Source organism: Vitis riparia, chromosome 17 (assembly GCF_004353265.1).
Source record: "Vitis riparia cultivar Riparia Gloire de Montpellier isolate 1030 chromosome 17, EGFV_Vit.rip_1.0, whole genome shotgun sequence".
Taxonomy (NCBI): domain Eukaryota; kingdom Viridiplantae; phylum Streptophyta; class Magnoliopsida; order Vitales; family Vitaceae; genus Vitis; species Vitis riparia.
The window spans coordinates 10,360,440-10,381,036 of NC_048447.1; the positions used below are offsets into that span (position 1 = coordinate 10,360,440).

At 42.6% G+C, this 20,597-nt stretch overlaps 1 protein-coding gene across 1 annotated transcript in view; it reads right to left on the reverse strand.

Annotated features, from left to right (window-relative positions):
- LOC117904579 (serine/threonine-protein kinase ATM-like) overlaps positions 1 to 20,597 on the reverse strand; it is a 186,556-nt gene that overhangs the window by 162,698 nt on the left and 3,261 nt on the right. The window contains 6 exon segments of the mRNA XM_034817257.1: positions 2,686 to 2,784; positions 18,297 to 18,400; positions 19,627 to 19,714; positions 19,802 to 19,941; positions 20,057 to 20,213; positions 20,344 to 20,539. Of these exon segments, the coding sequence (XP_034673148.1) occupies positions 2,686 to 2,784; positions 18,297 to 18,400; positions 19,627 to 19,714; positions 19,802 to 19,941; positions 20,057 to 20,213; positions 20,344 to 20,539 (784 nt within the window).

The following is a 20,597-nucleotide window of genomic DNA, read 5'->3' on the forward strand; positions in this document are numbered from 1 at the left end:
TCCCTTTGCCAGCAACTGGGGATAACGTACCATCTGCAATTTTTACTTTTAAATTACCGACATAGAGAGAGTATGTAGAAAATAAATGATGAGCATCAGTCCAGAGGCTTGGAAATTAGAAAAAAACTCACATAATTTCACAAGCTAGTCGGAATTAAACCCCACACTAGAAGTTGACTGATGAATTTCTATGGGAGTTTTGTCTACCTGGGTTTCGGTGGAGGCCTAATGACTATGGGCTTTATTGGGCTGTCTGGGCTTCCAATCAGTGGGCTTGCCATGTAAAGTCCAGCAAGTGTCTTTAGTGTGGCCCAATTTCTTATAATGCTCACAATAAGTCCTCTTGGACTGTCTTGGGCTTGGCCCACTAGATCTAGCAGCATGAGGCCCACTAAATCCAGCATGAGGCCCACGTCCAGCAACAGCATGAGGCCCACGGATTAAAAGGGTTGAAGCCTCGGGCCCAAATGGAAGACCCAGCATCACTCTCCTTTTGCTTTCCTCTCGCCGCACCTCAGAGAAAACCTCTCGGATGGAGGGCAACGGCCGGCAACTGAGAACCCTACTCCTGACATCATCAAGCTCGCAGTTCAGCCCCGCTAAGAACTTGAAGACCCTCTCATTCTCCATCTTCTTCTTGAAGCGCACACTGTCACCCATGCACTCCCACTCCTCTTCGCAGTTGAGATCGAGATCTTGCGACAAACCCCAGCATCTCGGTGTAGTATTCCGTGACTTCCCGATCTCCTTGCTTCATCTGCCTGAGCCGCATCTTGAGTTCAAAGACTTGGGAAGCATTCTCGACATCGGAACATGTTTCCCGTATCGCATCCCACACGTCCTTTGTCGTCGGGAGGAACATATAGGTTTTGCCAATAGCTAGCTTCATAGAGTCAATCAAGCATGAGTTGCTGCTACATCGGTCGGAGGTGGTCGTCAAGTCTCGCCAGTAAGAAGCCCTAACTTTCCCTTTCCGTCAATAACAAGCTTGATTGCTTACGCCCACTCTTTGTAATTCTTACTGTTCAATTTTTCAATGGTAAGATGGAATGGGGAGTTGTCGAATGCACCGACGAGGCCCATTGAGGAGTGTATCTCCAACACTCTTTCATGGGTTTCCGATTGACTGGACTCATGATTGTCTCCTCTTTGGGCAGCCATGGATTGATTAGGGTTTTAGAGCAAACACCGCTCTAATACCATGTAGAAACTGAGAATATTTCTAATATTCATTCAAAAAATTGTTGTTGTTTACATAATTGGATCCCTATTTAACATATACACAGAGAGCAAAAAAATGGAAAAAACACAAATATGGAAAAAATTAAAATCACACAAATTACCCACAATTGGGGCCTCAATCTTTCCCTCAATATTCTACAAATCACCATTCAAATTATACCGGATTTCCACAAACAGTCACAATTTTTATTAAAAAAATCAATAATTTCATTTTTGTTTTACCAACATCTTAAACAATTTTAATAAAAAGTTTTAATAATTTAATTACAAATTTAGGTCTCATTAAAAGAATAGAAAAGAAAATTGGAAGGATGAGGATATTTGTTACTTATGATTGAGGTAAATACATTTTTTTTGTACTTAATTTTTATTGGCTATTTAGATTTTAATTATTAGACTTCTGTAGAAGTCATCAATTAGTGGATTATTTTCCTCAGTTTTAAAGAGGGTAATTCTTTTCTAACATTTTTTTCTTTTCATCAAAAGGGAAACTGTTCATTCCTAATATTCAAGAAAGTAAATACCCATATTGGCGGACATACCACTGGAGCCATTGGATGTATCAATTTTTAAAAAATTGCTCTTTGGTTAAAGGAGTGATTTTTGACCAATTTTTATCCCATAAAAAAAAGGAAATCAGCAAAAAATTGCTAAAACATCAGCAAAACCTTCTGATAAAATTTCCTGCTATACATTAGATTCTCCCCTGCTGATATATCGATCAAAATATCTGAGTTTTTTTCAGTAGTCTTGTGATTTTTTGATGGATAGCTCTTACCACCATGCCTCCCTTTCACCACTATCCATTATCCCCAACTTTTCACCAAAAAATGGGTGAAATTTCTCAATATTTTCATCGTTGCTAAACATGCATGTACAAGTAATCAATTTCAATGGTGTAGTCAGAAATGGTAGATGCATGCACAATTCAAACCAACTATATGATTAATGCATCATGTAGGCTCAAACCAAAGTAAATAGGACTATAACACAGCAGATATCATGTTTCTATAAGAGATTGAAGTGCAGTATGAATAAAAAGGATATTGTTTTATTAATATTCAAGGATGTTGATGCAAGAAAACCTTAGAGGTATAATTACATGATTGTATCCTAGTAATATAAGGAGACAACATCTACCCAAGAAAAAAAGGAGGCAAGACATGTCAAAAATATAAGGAGGCTTATTACATACAAGTCATCTAAGGTTTAGTGTGCTAGGACAAAAGAATGAAGAGAAGGGGGAAATGAAGAAAGAAGAGAGAGAAATCGGAAAAACAGGAATAGTCTAATCTTATTTGCATCCCTATGTGGAGGACTGTTCCATATAGAATATAAAAGTATTCCTAAAGGGAAAGAAATCTATCAAAAGAAACAAAAATGCAATGAAAAACTGGACAATGGCTCAACCACCTATGTACAAACATTCCCATGCAAAATTACCTTTCAAAGCTAGTGCATATGCCTTCAAACCAATACACGAATAGATCCTTACAAATACGAGTGTGATAGTTATGAGTAAGACAGCAAAAGGCAGCATTCCTGTAGCACAACTCCCTCTTATTAATTCAATGTAATATTTATCCTGACAAAATGATGCTATAACATTGAAAGGAAAATGAACATTGTGCATAACCAAGATAAACGAGAATAGTGTATTGCTCGATAACCAAGATAACATCCCAAAGAAGATTTAAGATTTCTATAGCAAACTTTACAGCAGATTAGATGAAGATGCACGAAGGTTTGAAGGTTCAGAATGGGCCCTTATCTCTGAGGATAGCTCTAGTAGTTTGTAGCAACCTTTACAAAATTGGAATATTGAGAAGCAATCTTTCAAATGGACATTGAGAAGGCACCTAGCTTAGATGGTTTTACTATAGCACTATATTAGGACTGTTGAGACACTGTTAAGGGGGAATTGTTGACAGTTTTTATAAATTCTTTAACAATAGGATAATTAACAAGAGCACTAATGCCACTTCCATTGCTCCAGAGCCTAATGTCACGGACTTAGTCGATCACTAAGCTCGTGCGGCACTTAGACAAGCCAAGACACTTGATCTTGCTAAGTCAGCCTTCCTCCCAATGCTTAGCTTGCTAGGCTAAGACACTCGTGACTCGAAAGCTTAAGAAGCTTGGTAGGCAACTCCTTAAAGAATGGAAGCTTTCTATTACTCAAAGAAGCCTTTACAAGTGTTTTGGATGCTCACTTGCTTGGTGCCTTGGCCAAATGAGGCCCTCATCTATTTATAGGCACCATTGGAACTCTCTGGAACCTTGGAGGGTTCCTTACAACTCAAGACTATTCTAGAATGTCCTACACCATTCTAGTTACAAGCCTATATACAAGTATATACAAGAGTCTTCTAGACTTCTCTAGAAAGCCCCGGACTCCTCTCGTGCCTTCCACCATGGTGTAGAATTGTGTGGATCCCTCCAGGCTTCTCTAGAACCTTCCACACTCTTCCCACTCTAGGAGTCTCCAGAAGCTTCCTGGCTCTATATAAGGCCATGGGGAGGCTCATTTGGATAAGCTTGTGACACTCTCCCCCACCTATGCCGCAGACGTCCTCGTCGCGCCTTCTGCCCGGAACCGCTCGATCTGCTCCTGGAACTGCCATAGTGCCTCTGCTGGCTCCCAGCTAGCCTCGCTTTCTGGTAGTCCCTTCCATTTCACCAAGTATTCCGTAGCAGGAGGTACTCCTCGTCTCCTGATGACCCGATCCGCGAGGACGTGTTCTACCTCCTTATCATAGGAGGTCACGACCGCTGTAGGTGCCCTCTTAGACAACCCTCGGCTTGGATCATCCGTGTCTCCGTGATAGGGCTTCAAGTAGCTTGCGTGGAAGACAGGATGAATCTTCAACCTTGGTGGTAGCTCGACTCTATAGGACACCTTGCCAACCTTCCCAAGTATAGGGAAGGGTCCTTCATATCTCCTCACAAGGCCTTTATGCACCGGCCTTAGGGACTTGAATTGTTGAGGAAGGAGCTTGACAAGCACCATGTCTCCGACCTTATACTCCGTGTGCCGTCGCTTCTTGTCAGCCCACTTCTTCATTTTCTTAGCGGCCTTGTCCAAGTATGAGCGTGCTATGTCAGCTTGCTCATGCCACCCTTTTGCGAACTTGAAAGCCGCTGGACTTCTCCCCGTATAGCCAATCGTTAGGATGTGAGGAGTTAATGGTTGCTGCCCTGTGGCTAGCTCGAACGGACTCTTGTTGGTTGCTTCACTCCTTTGCAGGTTGTATGAGAACTGGGCTATATCTAGCAACTTAGCCCAATCCTTCTGGTTGGCACTCACGAAGTGCCTTAAGTATAGCTCCAATAACGCGTTCACCCTCTCGGTCTGCCCATCCGTCTGTGGGTGAAAGCTTGTGGAGAAGTGAAGCTCCGAACCCATAAGCTTGAAGAGCTCCGTCCAAAACTTCCCAGTGAAGCGCGGGTCGCGATCACTGATGATAAACTTAGGCAACCCCCAATACTTGACTACGTGCTTAAGGAATAGCCTCGCTGTTTCTTCCGCCGTGCAGTCAGTCGGGGCTGCTATGAAGGTTGCATACTTAGAGAACCTGTCCACCACTACTATGATTGACCCACTGTCCTCCGACTTGGGCAGCCCGATGATGAAGTCCATGGTGACGCTGTCCCATGGGCGCTCCGCTATGGGTAGTGGCTCCAACAGGCCTCTAGGCTGTCGTTGCTCCACCTTGTCTTGTTGGCACACAAGACAAGTCCTCACATAGGCCTCAACCTCGTCCCGTATCTGAGGCCAATAGTAAGCCGACTCAAGTAGTGCCCTTGTGCGTCGTTGCCCAGGGTGCCCAGCCCACTTGGTGTCATGGCACTCCTTGATCAGGTTTCGCCTTAGGTTCCCCCACTTAGGCACGTAGAGTCGTCTCCCCTTGGTGTAGAGTAAGCCGTCCTCCACCCAAAACCGCTTGGTCTTTCCTTCATGAGCCAGGGTGATGAGGCTCTTAGCCACTGGATCATGTTGCAACCCCTCCCTTAGAAGATCCATTATGTCTCCTTGGGGCTGACTCGTGATAGACGCTAGCTCAGCTTTGCGGCTTAGGGCATCGGCCACATGATTAGCACTTCCTGGCTTATACTCCAGCGTATAGTCGAACTCGGCCAGGAAGTCTTGCCACCTAGCTTGCTTGGGACTTAGCTTCTTCTGTGTTTGGAAGTAGCTAGTGGCAACATTGTCGGTCTTCACTATGAAGTGAGACCCCAGAAGGTAATGCCTCCAAGTGCGCAAGTAGTGGACGATGGCAGTCATCTCCTTCTCTTGCACCGTGTAACGCCTCTCCGTGTCGTTTAGCTTGCGACTCTCAAATGCGATTGGGTGCCTCTCTTGCATAAGGACTCCCCCAATAGCAAAGTCTGAGGCATCTGTGTGTATCTCAAAGACCTTGGTGTGGTCGGGTAGTGCCAACACTGGCTCCTCAGTCACAGCCTTCTTCAGATCCTCAAAGGCTTGTTGGCACCTTTCGTCCCACTCCCATGCCTTATTCTTCTTAAGAAGGTCAGTGAGAGGTGCGGCCCTTGCTGAATAACCCTTTATGAACCGCCGGTAGTAATTAACTAAACCAAGGAAAGATCGGAGTTGAGGTACCTTGGTTGGTGGATCCCATTCCTGGATGGCTTTTACCTTGCTGTTATCCATCATCAGCTTGCCATCTTTGATGCGATGCCCTAGGAAGCTCACCTCTTCCTTAGCAAACGAGCATTTCTCCTTCTTCACGTACAGCTCGTTCTGCCTCAGGATCTTAAAGACCTTCCTTAAGTGTTCTACGTGCTCCCTCATAGTGTTACTATAGATGACTATGTCATCCAAGTATACCACCACAAACTTGTCTAAGTATGGGTGGAAGATCTTGTTCATGAGGGTGCAAAACGTTGCTGGGGCATTGGTGAGTCCGAAAGGCATCACTAAGAACTCATATGAGCCGTACCTGGTCACACATGTCGTCTTCGGCTCATCTCCCTCCGCAATCCTGACTTGGTAGTAGCCTGACCTTAAGTCCAGCTTTGTGAAGTACCTTGCCCTTCCAAGTTGATCGAACAAGTCAGCAATGAGCGGGATGGGATACTTGTTCTTCACCGTCACCTTGTTGAGTGCCCGGTAGTCGATACACATCCGTAGGGATCCATCGTGTTTCTTTTGAAACAGGACCGGCGCGCCATAAGGAGCCTTGGATGGTTGGATGAACCCTGCATCTAGCAACTCCTTGAGTTGTCTCCTTAGTTCCTCCAACTCAGGTGGTGCCATCCTATATGGCCCCATAGCAGGGGGCTTGGCTCCCGGCTCCAACTCTATCTTGTGATCTTCTTCTCTCCTAGGAGGAAGTCTCTTAGGCAACTCGGGCGGCATCACGTCCTTGAACTCATCAAGGACTCCCTCAATTTCCTTAGGCATGGGTTCTCCCGACCCATCACCCTTTTCTTCTTTCAGGGTCGCGAGGTAGGTCACCTCTTCCCTCTTTAACCCCTTCTTTACTTGCATAGCGGATAGCATCGGGGTCTTGAGTGTACCTTCAGTGACCGTAGGGACCATGCATGGCTTCTCCTCCTCTAAGATAGCCATTGAGCGTAGGAAAGGCAGTGGCACGGCCTTCACCTTCTGTAGGAAGTCCATTCCTAGCACCATCTTGAAGTCGTCCATGGGTGCCACCGTGAAGTCAACCCTTCCTTCCCACGAGCCGATATGCATAGTCACCCCGCGAGCTACTCCATGTGATGGCTTGGCAGCTGAATTGACTGCCTTGAGCCATCCTCCTTCCTTGGATGCTTGGAGCTCCAACCTTCTTGCCTCATCCTCCGAGACAAAGTTGTGAGTGGCACCTGTGTCCACCAGGGCCTTGGTGGCCTTCCCATTGACAAGGGCTTCCACATACATCAGCCCTTTGCTTTGAGGCGTCTTAGGCAGCGGCTTGGCCTTAAGGGCATTTAGGAGCTGCAACGATCCCATCTTAGCATCGCCTTCCTGCTCCTTCTCCTCAATCATAGCATTTAAAGCCTTTCTCTTAGGGCAGTCCCGTGCCCAGTGCGGACCATCGCACAAGAAGCAATTGGTCCTAGGCGTGAACTCCTTCCGCTTGTCCTTGCCTTTGCCATCCTTGCCACTAGGGCCCTTGCTTGACCCTTCCTTAGAAGTTTGGCCTTGCGACCTCTTGTCTCCCCCACCTTTGGCCTGGTTACCCTTTGGTGGTGGCTTAGGCTTGGAGGAGTCTCCCTTTCTATAATCCACCAAGGACTCCGCTACTGCCATGGCCGTGGCTAGATCTTGGACACCACGCCTCCTTAACTCTTGCTCGGCCCAACTTTGTAAGTTGTCCATGAAGTTAAACAGTAGCTCCTCCTCAGCCATGTTAGGTATCTCAAGCATAAGCGTAGAGAACTCCTTGACATACTCACGGATCGAGCCCGTGTGCTTGAGACGCTTTAGACTCTTCCTTGCTAGGTAAGCCACGTCTTCGGGATAGAATTGCCTCTTGATCTCTCTCTTAAAGGCATCCCATGTGTCTATGGTGCACGTGCCTCTCTCTATGTCGGCAAACCGTCGACGCCACCATAGAGTAGCATTGTCAGTGAGGTAAAGGGTCGCGGTGCGTACCTTAGTGGCTTCATCCGTCAATGTGATTGCCTCAAAGTAACGCTCCATGTGCCACAGGAAGTTATCTAGCTCCTTCGCATCCCTCTTGCCACTGAATGTGTGTGGCTTGGGCACCTCCACCCTTGGTGCCTCATGAGTGGCCATGACTCGTGCTGACACCGCAGTCTTGTAGATGGCCAGCTCTTGACGAATCTCTTGGTCTCGGGCATCCATGCGTGCAGCCAAGGCCTCCATCCTTGACTCCACACTAGCGAACATGGTCATGACCTTGTCTTGGAAGGACATGAATTCCTCGTGTGACACCGGCTGAACTTGCGAACCTAGCATGCCCTCACGAAGGTCTTGGATCTGATCCCTTAGATCCTCTAAGCCCTTCTCCATGCCTTGCTCAATCAAGTCCACCCCTTCCCGGGTGTCTGCCATGGCTAGCTCCACCTTGGCTAGCCTTGCCTCCATGTTGGCTAAGGCGTCACAAGACTTATCCTTCCTGCCTCGGCCCCGTGCGGTATGCTCCATCTCCCGTCCACGGGTTTGCTCGCTAGTCTCCTCCACGTTAGAGCCCGACATGCTTCCTTTGATATGCCCACCTCTTAACCACGCTCTGATACCACTTGTCACGGACTTAGTCGATCACTAAGCTCGTGCGGCACTTAGACAAGCCAAGACACTTGATCTTGCTAAGTCAGCCTTCCTCCCAATGCTTAGCTTGCTAGGCTAAGACACTCGTGACTCGAAAGCTTAAGAAGCTTGGTAGGCAACTCCTTAAAGAATGGAAGCTTTCTATTACTCAAAGAAGCCTTTACAAGTGTTTTGGATGCTCACTTGCTTGGTGCCTTGGCCAAATGAGGCCCTCATCTATTTATAGGCACCATTGGAACTCTCTGGAACCTTGGAGGGTTCCTTACAACTCAAGACTATTCTAGAATGTCCTACACCATTCTAGTTACAAGCCTATATACAAGTATATACAAGAGTCTTCTAGACTTCTCTAGAAAGCCCCGGACTCCTCTCGTGCCTTCCACCATGGTGTAGAATTGTGTGGATCCCTCCAGGCTTCTCTAGAACCTTCCACACTCTTCCCACTCTAGGAGTCTCCAGAAGCTTCCTGGCTCTATATAAGGCCATGGGGAGGCTCATTTGGATAAGCTTGTGACACTAAGGTGGTGTTTGTTTTTTTACTTAATTCTAAATAGAACCTTAATGTTTAATACTGATAAATATTAGGTTGTTTGTTTTTGTAGTATTTTATTTCTATGAAATATTAAAGAGTAAAGAAAAACCAATATGTTATTTTTTTTCTATTTAAAAAAAGTTACGTATTTTGGCTTTTTCTATTTAGTAAAAAGTTTATAATAAGTCATGAAAAAGTAAAAAAACAAACAACCTAAATTCTGAAAACAAATTGCTTTCAACAAAAAGCCAAAAAAACAAACACCACCTAAGTGTCAAACCACTAGAATTTCTAACTTCAAACCACAATTTGGGGATTAACCTTTCCAAGGTCATAGTAGAAGTGCTGGCTCAACACTAGAAAGAGTGTTTATATGAGACCATTCATCTTTCCCAAGGAGAATTGGTTAAGGTCAAACAAATTCTGGAAACAGTTTTAATAGCCAACAAAGTGGTGGATGAGAAAAGATGCTCAGGAAACTTCAACTTTTCAATGATTGTTTTGGACTTCAGACACTACTTTCATGTCATTGTCTCTATTGATAATTACCTGAAAGTTTCATTCCCACAATATATGATCATTCTGAAATATATCAGCATGCATCTGATTTCCTTTTCTTGGTTTGACGTTGCAAGAATACATCTAACAGCATTCTTTGTCACTTGTCCTTTTCTTTCCTCTTGTTAGTTTTTCAATTTGGAAGGATTCTCCAACCTTGAGGATGATGAAGGTATTGGTTGAGAGGAAGACTTTCCTGATCAGGTTGGAAGGCGAGCAAGGAGGCGAATGGTGCTCGATGACAAAGAGAAGTAAAGGCTTTGTTTTCGCATTAGGCTTTGAAAAGGAAGTTGTTGGGTGGTTGGTTGATTACTTGACGAAAGCTTTAACTTTGAAGAGTCATATGGGGTTCAATAAAAAATTCAGAGGAAAAAGCAGGGTGCATCTGATGGAAGTTGGCTTCAACAATCATGGAAGGTTTATTAGGATCTCGGAGTTCACTACCAACAGAAAGCCTTCCGTTCTGATCATTCCTGAGGGTGACAAGGGCAGAGGTTGGGAGAATATAAAAAATGCGTTATTGTCTTTGTTGATGGCCCCTTATCCGAATGTAATAGAAAAGGGAAGGAATATAAGAGGGGAAAGCTGGCCTCACAAGTACGAGGGATCGATGCACAGATCATTTGCGAAGGTAGTCAGTGATGAAGGACCAAGAGGAGGTGGTCTAGTTCCAATTGGGAGATGGGCGTGAGCTGTGGTGTGTGAAAGCAAGTTTGACAGGGAGAATTGGGCTGAGGTTGGAAGATCAGTGGCGAGAAGCTTAGGGAAGAAAGGCGTTCTAACGGTTGTACCCATTTCAGATAGAAATGGTGTATTCTTTGTTGAAACAATCGAGGAAGCCATATTTCTCCATGATTTGAGGATGATAAAGGTTGGGGAAAGGAACTTCATCCAATTGCGAAGATGGTCGCCGAAGGAGAACGCGGAAATAGACGGGAAGTTTAGAGAAGGCTGGATCGAATTACGGGGACTGCCATTTCACCTATGGTCGGAGGTACACCTGAAGAAGATTGTGGAGCAATGGGGGACAGTAAATGAAATCGATTGGCACACGTTGAAGCTGTTCGATCTCAGCAGGGCGAGGTTAAAGATCGCAATGAGGGATAGGGCAATCCTTCCAGCTCTGATAGAAGTGTCTGATGGGAATTGGGTGTTTACAGTCGTCGTCGTAGTGGTCGGAGATGAAGAAAGAAGGAGAGGTGGCGAAAAAGGTGAGTCGACTCGGGTGGCTGTCGCTTCTCACTCGGGGACAGGTGGAGGAAGACGAGGGGAGAGTGGAAGATCAACGGCGGGAGAGAGATATCGTGTCGGGGAAGACAGCAGACAAAGGAAGGAGGGAGAAAAGGGTAATGCTATGCTTACCTCAGCCGGCAAATGTGACAAGGGCTACCAGTTCCCGTCACAGTCTTGTTTGAAAACAGATGGGATGGACGGGATCGAAGTAGCAGGAGAAAAGTGGGCCGGAGAAGACAAAGCTATCAACGATGTGGGCTGTCGGGCCTGTGAGAGGAGGGCCCAGTCGCTGGCAAGGCCTGGGCTAAAAGTAGATACAACGGGCTGCAAGCTTAAAGGCCCAATGGGGTTGGGCCTAAGACCAGAAGGGTTCACTCCATTTGAGACTGGGGCTTCGTTACGCAAGGAAGAAGACTCGTCTTCTGCAAACGAGAAGGGGAAATCAGACCCCGGACTCCTCGAGGTCCAGTCGAGCAGGATAGCGAAGAAGAAGGTGATGCAAGGTTCAAGGAAGCTGTGGGCAACCTTCTTTCCCCCAAGCTCAGAGCACCGACGGGGAATACGGTGCAGCAGCGAGCCCATTTCGCGCGGAAAAACCAAGGTGGATAGCGAAGAGGACTTAAGGGCAGAAGATTCAGGTGCCGAATCCCAGGCGAAAAGAGATTTAAGTGCAAGCTCTCTTCTTTCTCCTCGATTTCCAAGGATTCACAAGAAGAATTTAGGGGAAAGGGCTTCGGAGCCGAGAAAGGAAGAGATTTCGAACAAAGCTTCATCTGACGAAGATATGGAAGGATTTTTGGGCCGAGTGGGGTCTGTTCCTCGTGGCTCAGCAGCCATGGTTATGCCTTTTTCGCCAGAAACCAGAGGTAAAGGGCCTAACTTGTTGGGGAATTGTGGTTCAATGGTTGCGGAGTCTCTGGAGGTAACTCCTTCACTTTTTCAGTCTTCCCGGCAACTTATTCCCTCTTCTAGTGGCTTCACTAATTCCCTCTTGAACCCTTCCGTCCCCATTCTGAGTCCTTCTACCCCCATGCTTCCCGTTTCAGTTTCTCAATCTTTGGCTCCTACGGAAAACCGAGTAAATTCCAAATCTTTTTTTAAAAGAGTCAACGATGCTTTCAAAGGTCAAATTCCTGTTGATATCCCTATTTCAAAGATGGAGGTGACCCAGCCTGCTTGTCCCAACCAGATGTGTGAGAGCGTCAACCCTCTCTCAGTTTCCAGTCAGGCTGCAGTTAATCTGGGAGGCATTGCGGGCTCTCCTCCGGGCGAGTTCCAAATAGAAGGACTATCCCCTAGGATAATGGCAAAAGTACGTGAGGTTTTAAAGTCTTTGGATATCAAGGCATATTCCAAGAGGAAGAGCAGATGCTCTTCAGGATTGTGAGACCAACTGGATTTGGTTCGAGATCAGGGTCAGAGAGTTTCATATGAAGATAGTCAGTTGGAATACCAGGGGTTTGGGTTCTAAGAAAAAGAGAAGGGTGGTTAAGGATTTTCTGAGATCAGAAAAGCCGGATGTAGTGATGATTCAAGAATCTAAAAAGGAGGAGTGTGACAGAAGGTTTGTGGGTAGTGTTTGGTCAACCAGAAATAAAGATTGGGCAGCCCTTCCGGCAAGTGGGGCTTCGGGTGGGATTTTGGTCATATGGGACTCTAAAAAGTTGCGTAGGGAGGAGGTAGTGTTAGGCTCTTTTTCGGTCTCAATCAAGTTCGCGTTGGATGGATGCGAATCTTTGTGGTTATCTACAGTTTATGGCCCAAACAACTCAGCTCTATGGAAGGATTTTTAGGTGGAGCTTTCAGACATTGTTGGGCTCTCTCATCCGCGTTGGTGTGTGGGCGGTGACTTTAATGTTATAAGGAGAAGTTCAGAGAAATTGGGTGGTTCTAGATTAACCCCAAGCATGAAGGATTTTGATGACTTCATAAGAGATTGCGAATTGATAGATTCACCTTTAAGGAGCGCATCATATACTTGGTCAAACATGCAAGAGAATCCAGTATGCAAGAGATTAGATCGCTTCTTGTACTCAAATGAGTGGGAACAAGTATTTCCTCAAAGTCTTCAAGGAGTACTGCCAAGGTGGACTTCAGATCATTGGCCGATTGTTTTGGAAACCAATCCATTCAAGTGGGGACCAACGCCTTTTAGGTTTGAGAATATGTGATTGCAACATTCTAGTTTTAAGGAGAATTTTGGAAGATGGTGGAGAGAGTTTCAAGGAAATGGGTGGGAAGGACACAAGTTCATGAGGAAATTACAGTTCGTTAAAGCCAAATTGAAAGAGTGGAATAAGACTTCTTTTGGAGAGCTAAGTAAAAAGAAAAAAGATATATTATCTGTTTTAGCTAACTTTGATTCCTTGGAGCAAGAAGGGGGATTATCCCATGAACTTTTAGTCCAAAGAGCTTTAAGAAAAGGGGAGCTAGAGGAGTTGATTTTGAGAGAAGAAATACATTGGAGACAAAAAGCTAGGGTGAAATGGGTAAAAAAAGGGGATTGCAACTCAAAATTTTTTCATAAGGTGGCCAATGGCAGGCGAAATAGGAAATTTATCAAGGAGTTGGAGAATGAAAGTGGTCTAATGTTGAATAATCCAGAGAGTATAAAAGAGGAGATCCTAAGGTATTTCGAAAAGCTTTACGCGAGTCCTTCTGGAGAATCGTGGAGAGTGGAAGGCTTAGATTGGTCCCCTATTTCTGGTGAGAATGCGTCTAGATTGGAATCCCCCTTTACTGAAGAAGAGATTTATAAGGCCATTTTTCAGATGGATAGGGATAAGGCTCCTGGGCCGGATGGCTTTACCATTGCAGTGTTTCAAGACTGTTGGGAAGTGATAAAGGAGGATCTAGTGAGAGTGTTTGCAGAATTCCATAGGAGCGGAATTATCAATCAGAGAACCAACGCTTCCTTTATAGTTTTGTTACCCAAAAAAAGCATGTTAAGGAGAATCTCAGACTTTAGACCCATTAGCTTGATCACTAGTCTTTACAAGATAATAGCCAAAGTGTTAGCAGGGCGACTAAGAGGGGTACTTCACGAGACTATTCATTCCACTCAAGGAGCCTTCGTGCAAGGGAGACAAATTTTGGATGCAGTTCTCATAGCCAATGAGATAATGGATGAGAAAAGAAGAACAGGGGAGGAAGGAGTTGTATTCAAAATTGACTTTGAAAAGGCCTATGACCATGTGTGTTGGGATTTTTTGGATCATGTGTTGGAGATGAAAGGGTTTAGTCTTAGATGGAGGAAATGGATGAGAGGTTGCTTGTCCTCGGTTTCTTATGCAGTCCTAGTGAACGGTAATGCGAAAGGGTGGGTTAAGGCATCTAGAGGTTTAAGACAAGGCAACCCTTTATCACCTTTTTTGTTCACTATAGTGGCAGATGTATTGAGTAGGATGTTATTGAAAGCTGAGGAGAGAAACGTCTTGGAGGGATTCAGGGTGGGTAGGACAGAACAAGGGTATCCCATCTACAATTTGCAGATGATACCATTTTCTTCTCCAGTACTCGAGAAGAGGATATGATGATGCTTAAGAATGTTCTGCTAGTGTTTGGACATATTTCCAGTTTGAAAGTTAATCTTGACAAAAGCAACATCTATGGCATTAATATTGAACAGAATCACCTTTCTAGGCTGGCCGAGATGCTTGACTGCAAGGCTTCTAGGTGGCCTATACTTTACCTAGGTCTTCCTCTGAGAGGGAATCCTAAGGCGAGTGGATTTTGGGATCCTGTGATTGAGAGGATATCAAGGAGATTAGATGGGTGGCAGAAGGCGTATTTATCTTTTGGAGGTAGGATAACTCTCATTCAATCTTGTCTAACCCATATGCCATGTTACTTTCTCTCCCTTTTTAAGATTCCCGCCTCTATGGCAGCAAAAATTGAGAGAATGCAAAGAGAATTTCTTTGGTCAGGCGTAAGGGAAGGCAAAAGAGACCATTTGGTTAATTGGGACGTTGTGTGCAAACCGAAGTCGAGAGGGGGTTTGGGTTTCGGAAAGATTTCTATGAGGAATGTCGCTCTTTTAGGGAAGTGGTTGTGGAGATATCCTAGGGAGGGTTCTGCTCTGTGGCATCAGGTTATCTTAAGCATTTATGGATCTCACTCCAATGGCTGGGATGTCAACAATATTGTTAGATGGTTTCATCGTTGTCCTTGGAAGGCCATTGCACTAGTCTTCCAAGAGTTTTACAAATTTACTCGGTTTGTGGTAGGGGACGGGGATAGAATTCGGTTCTGGGATGACTTGTGGTGGGGGGATCAACCTTTGGGAATACAATATCCAAGATTACTTAGCGTAGTCACGGATAAAAATGCTCCTATTTCATCAATTCTCGGATATTCCCGTCCTTTCTCTTGGAATTTCAATTTTCGTCGAAATCTTACTGATCCTGAGATAGAAGATTTAGAAAGCCTTATGCGGTCTCTTGATCGTCTACACATATCTCCTTCGGTTCCAGATAAGAGATCATGGTCCTTATCTCCTTCAGGTCTTTTCACAGTCAAATCTTTCTTTCTGGCCTTGTCCCAATATTCTGAGTCGCCTCCAGTGTTCCCTACTAATTTGTCTGGAATTCTCAAGTCCCTTTCAAAGTCAAGTCCTTTGTCTGGTTGGTGGCGCACAAGAAGGTTAATACTAATGACTTGCTACAATTGAGGAGACCCCACAAAGCACTTAGTCCCGACATATGTAAGTTGTGCATGAAGCATGGAGAAACAGTAGATCACCTTTTCCTCCATTGCTCTTTGACCAAGGGGTTGTGGCACAGATTATTTCAGTTAGCAAAGATGGATTGGGTTTCCCCAAGGAGCATATCTGACATGTTTTTTACTAATTTTAATGGTTTCGGATCTTCTAAGAGAGGGGTTGTTTTATGGCAAGACACGTGCATCGCGTTAATGTGGGTGGTGTGGCGGGAAAGGAATGCAAGGATTTTTGAGGATAAAGCAAGGAATTCAGGGTATCTTTGGGATTCTATTCGTTTTTTGGCTTCTCTATGGGCTTTTTGTTCTAAGGTTTTTAAGGGGATACCTCTTAACGTGTTACAACTTGATTGGTTACCGGTGTGTAAATAGGTCGTTAGTCTTTTTCTCGTTGTATTTCTTATATTTGATTATTTGTAGTCTTGTTTTTCTTTGGTAGGAGGATTTCTCATCCTTCTAATTGTACCTTCTTTTTATCAATATATTCTGTTATCGTTTCCTATCAAAAAAAAAAAAAAAAGAAAAGAAAAGATGCTCAGGAAAAAAATCCCTAAAATTGATTTTGAAAAAGCGTGAGACCACATGAAGTGGGGTTTCATAAATCATGCTTAAGAAAAGGTTTTAGGGAGAGATGGAGAACACGGATTCATTGGAGCTTATTGACAACTAATTTTTCAAAGTTAACAAATGGATGTGATAAAAGATGGGTTAAGAAATCTCAGATTTTAGAACAAGGCATTTCACTCTCCCTTCATTTTCACCATAGTAGATAATGTTTTGAGTACATAGATACCGAGAGCAAAGGAGTGTGGCATCCAAGAGGACTTCCTTGTGGGTAGATCTAGAATAAGGTTAACTTATTTACAATTCATAGATGACATAGGTGAACTTATTTACAATTCCAAGATGACACTATCTTCACAAGCTAAACCACATGATTTGAAAAGCCTTAAACTAATTCTGATGGTGTTTAGGCAATAGGCACATCTCTGGGTTTAAGATAAATAAAGAGACGAGCACTTATTTGGGGATCTACATGAATCAAGACCAAATGAAGGCTTTAGCTTCCCTTTTAGCTAATAGGGTCTCTAATTAGCCTATATCTTACTTAGGTCTCCTTTAGGCTGGATCCAAGAGTTGTTTCCCTTTAAGGATTTGGTCTCTAAAGGATTTCCAAACGGTTAGATGGTTGGAAGAGAGCCACTTATCCTTTGGGGGCAAAATAACTCTTGTGCAATTGTGTTCGTTAGTTATTCCCAATTTTCAAAATTCCAATCAAAGTGGCTTCTAAGATTGAGCATTTGCAAGGAGATTTTCTTTGATCAAGAGTTGAAAGAGGAAAGAGACATCACCTTGTTGGTTGGCACTTGGTGTATAAAGCCTAAGAGGGAAGAGGACATGGGTGTAAGAATGATATCTCAGAGGAATAGAGCCCTCTTAGGGAAGTGATAGCAAAGGCTCCCTAGGTAAAACAATGCACCTTGGCACAAGGCCATTCTAAGTACCCATGGGTTATATTCCAATGGATGGAAGGTCGATATCGTTGTCAAATGATCATATTATCATCCCTAGAGAGCTATTGCTCAAATATTCTTTCACTCACTTTTCTATGAGTGATGGTATAAAGATCCATCTTTAAGATGACACTTGATCTAATAATTTTCCCTTTTGTCTCAAACACCTAAACCTCTTTAAGTTGAAGAGAACAAAAGGTTCCCTTATCTATATTATTTTTGTCACCTCTTCCGTTTCCTTGTTGTAAAATCTTAATTCTTGTGGAAATCTTTTGGATCATGAGATTGATGAATTAGTTCTTCCTATGTCTTCCATGGTCCAAGTGTATATATTGCCTTCCTATCCTAATGTAAAGCATTAGTCTTAGAATTAATTCATTTTTCAAGCTCTTTCTCATTCTAACACTTGTATCTATTTTGATCTAGTGAATTTTATTTGGAAATCTAAAGTCCCTCCTAAAGTAAAGGAGGTCTTCCAAAGTCTCAATCTAAAGTCATGTGTCATGTGCAAGGAGAGTGAAAAATCAACTGATCATTTTTTCCTTCATTACTAAGTTGCTTTGAGACTATGAAATAGATCGTTCATCCTTGGAAGGATTGACTAGGCCCCACCCTATAAGGAAGCAAAGATGTTGACCATTTCTTTTAGAGGCTTTGAGAGTCATCCAAGAGATAGAATCTACGGAGTATTACTAGCCTCAATTTGATGTTTGGAGGATCATAGATACAATTTCCTCCTGGTGGGCCTCTACTAGTGAAACCCTCACAGACACCCCCTTAAATTTTATATTATTAAATTGGAAACTTATATGCAAGTCAAAAGATTAGCTAAGAAAACCTTTCATTCATATTTCACCACCTCTTAACTATCATATCAAACTAACCTTGAATTGTAATTAGTGCTTGTCTTGGTTCACTTTTAGAATTTTGTAATCTTCCTTAGTTGTTATGTTGCTTCTCTTTTAGGATTTTTTTCTCTTGTTTTGATTAAACTTGTATATTATGAAATATGTCTCATCCTTCTTGATATTTCTTAATTAATAAAAATGATTTGGTATTTTCTAATAAATAATAATAATATTAATATTATCTCATCCTTCTTGATATTTTTTAATTAATTAAAATGTTTCGTATTTTTCTAATAAGTAATAATAATATTAATATTAATATGGAAACTCTTGAAAAAAACATAACTCGCAACAACATTAAATATGACCCAACTTTTCGTATTACCACCCACCATAACCATTTTCCTTTCATGAGACCCTCTCTAAGATAGGCGGCAGCATGCTCCCTCTTAGCTCGTTTTGCTGTTGATGGTGCCTTAAGCGGATTAGCACATGCCTGAGAAACTCAAATCATATTAACAACCTTATTTTATCTTCAGGGAAAATAAAAATTAAAACTAAATTATTCTCAATATTTTGCCTCTCCAAATCTCATATGAGAAGAACCTGAATGCACATGCAAAAGAATTTCTTGAGTAAAAAAGAAGCAGAAGTGAAATCAAACTCTTAATATTTATCAAAAATTCTGCAATATCGATAACCAAACATAGTAGTTAGAATTTCAATATTTATCAAAGAATGTCAAACAAAGCATCCAATTTGCAACAAATTTCATCAATTCCAATATCACAACAAAATAAAAATAAAAATAGTAGTTACAATATCCTTAAAATTATTTTTAGAACTTCCACATCATAATTGTTATAGGGTTTGGAATTCCTCAATTGTTAATTGCATGGAGATCATAAGTTTATTTTGGAATAAAAGAGATTACTAAAAAACTATTAGCAGGCCTTTAAGTAGATTATTATTACTCATTCTCTTCTTATTTTCCTTCTTTCTTTTTCTCTTCTTAATTCTAATGAGATTAACATGATACCAAAGCAGGTTTGACCAAATTTCAGCCCTTGTTTTTTTTCTCATTTTTTCTCCTTTTTTTCTTTTTCTTTTTCTTTTTTATTTTCTCGCCTCCAACTCTTTAGTCAAGATCATTGAGGGCTATCAGCAAACCCAAAAGTGTTTGCCTAAAGCATTTTTGTTGGACTCAAAAGAGCTGCCATATTTTTTTCTTTTGACCTATAACTGCTGATTTTTTTTTTTTTTCTGTCAACATAATTAGTATACCAACAAGAGGAAGGATTTCAAAGCTATACTCCAAGGTGCATCAATTGTTTTGAGATTGGATACTGTATTTGTTTGACGGGTGAACACTTAGCAATGTTTATTCCCAATTGTGTAGATCCATTAGATCTACCTCTTAGTCTTAATCAAGCATAATTAGTAAAGGCTACTTTGCATTAGCCTCTTCATCTAATACAAATACTTTCTTTAGTATAGTAGTACGAGTGCAGATCATGGAAGTCTAGGTCATACCTGTAAGCACAGATGAGGCCAAGGACATGCCCTTAGAGAAAGTAATTGTACATATTGTCAAAAGGATAACCCTATGCTACTTAATTCTCATGACATTATAAATAATTAAATTCCATAAAGATAAATAAACAAAGGGAACAGCAGATAGCATCATGTGAAAACTAAACTGCAAATACTGAGTCCAACTACCCGGTAGAAGACAAGTGCAGCAAGCTCCACCAATCCACACTGTGAGCTTGTCAAAGTTCCAAGTCTATCATCCTTAGCTGTGTCACTCCTGAATGCAAAGCACATTCACATGACCATCAGCCACAGGAAGTATTTCCAGATGGAAAAGGGGAAAAAAACCAAAACAAAACCTCACCAAGGAACACTAGTGCTGGAAATATTGGTCTGATCTAGTTCCCTTCCAACCACATCCAGAAGTTGCTCCACTAAAGGACTCCCATCAGCAGCACCTCTAGTTAGATTTAGCTGTAATCTTGCATAAGATATAACTGCATCCTGGAAAAAAAAAAAAAAATATATATATATATATATATACATGTATAAAATTATGGAAACACACAATCAGTTCAAATATTCCCACAAAGTATTCTGTAACACATTATTAAGAAACCTTGAGACCCCGATCATGGCTTGTGAGCCAACTACGAAACACAAATTGTTGAACGGCATTATGGATTTCCAAGCACTGACAACCTAAATTTGGACCATCCTTTAACAAGAATATATTAATGCATTCAATTAGCTTGCGTGAAATCTTTCCCTCATCCCTGAAAATTTTAAAACAATGAAAAACAGAATGTGTAAAGTCATGATCACAAACTTCTACAAAAGAACAGCCTGTCTGATGAGTCATGTAGACAGAAATCAAAAGACTAGCAGGGTGCATATACATTATACCTGAGAAAAGAGAAAATTCCAATAAACCCCTTGACAGCGTCTTCCCTAAGATTATCAGGAAAATCTCCAGGAGGATTTTCCAGAAGCGAATGGAGTGTCAACACGCAACGGAAGACTTCCTCTTTTGGATTGTATTGACTATTACTCTTCTCACTGAAGCTTGTTTCCACCTTACCCATGTATAGAAGCACCAAATCTTGCCCAAAAGAGAATGAGAACGATGACAAAGTGAGTAACAGCATTATTTAACATTC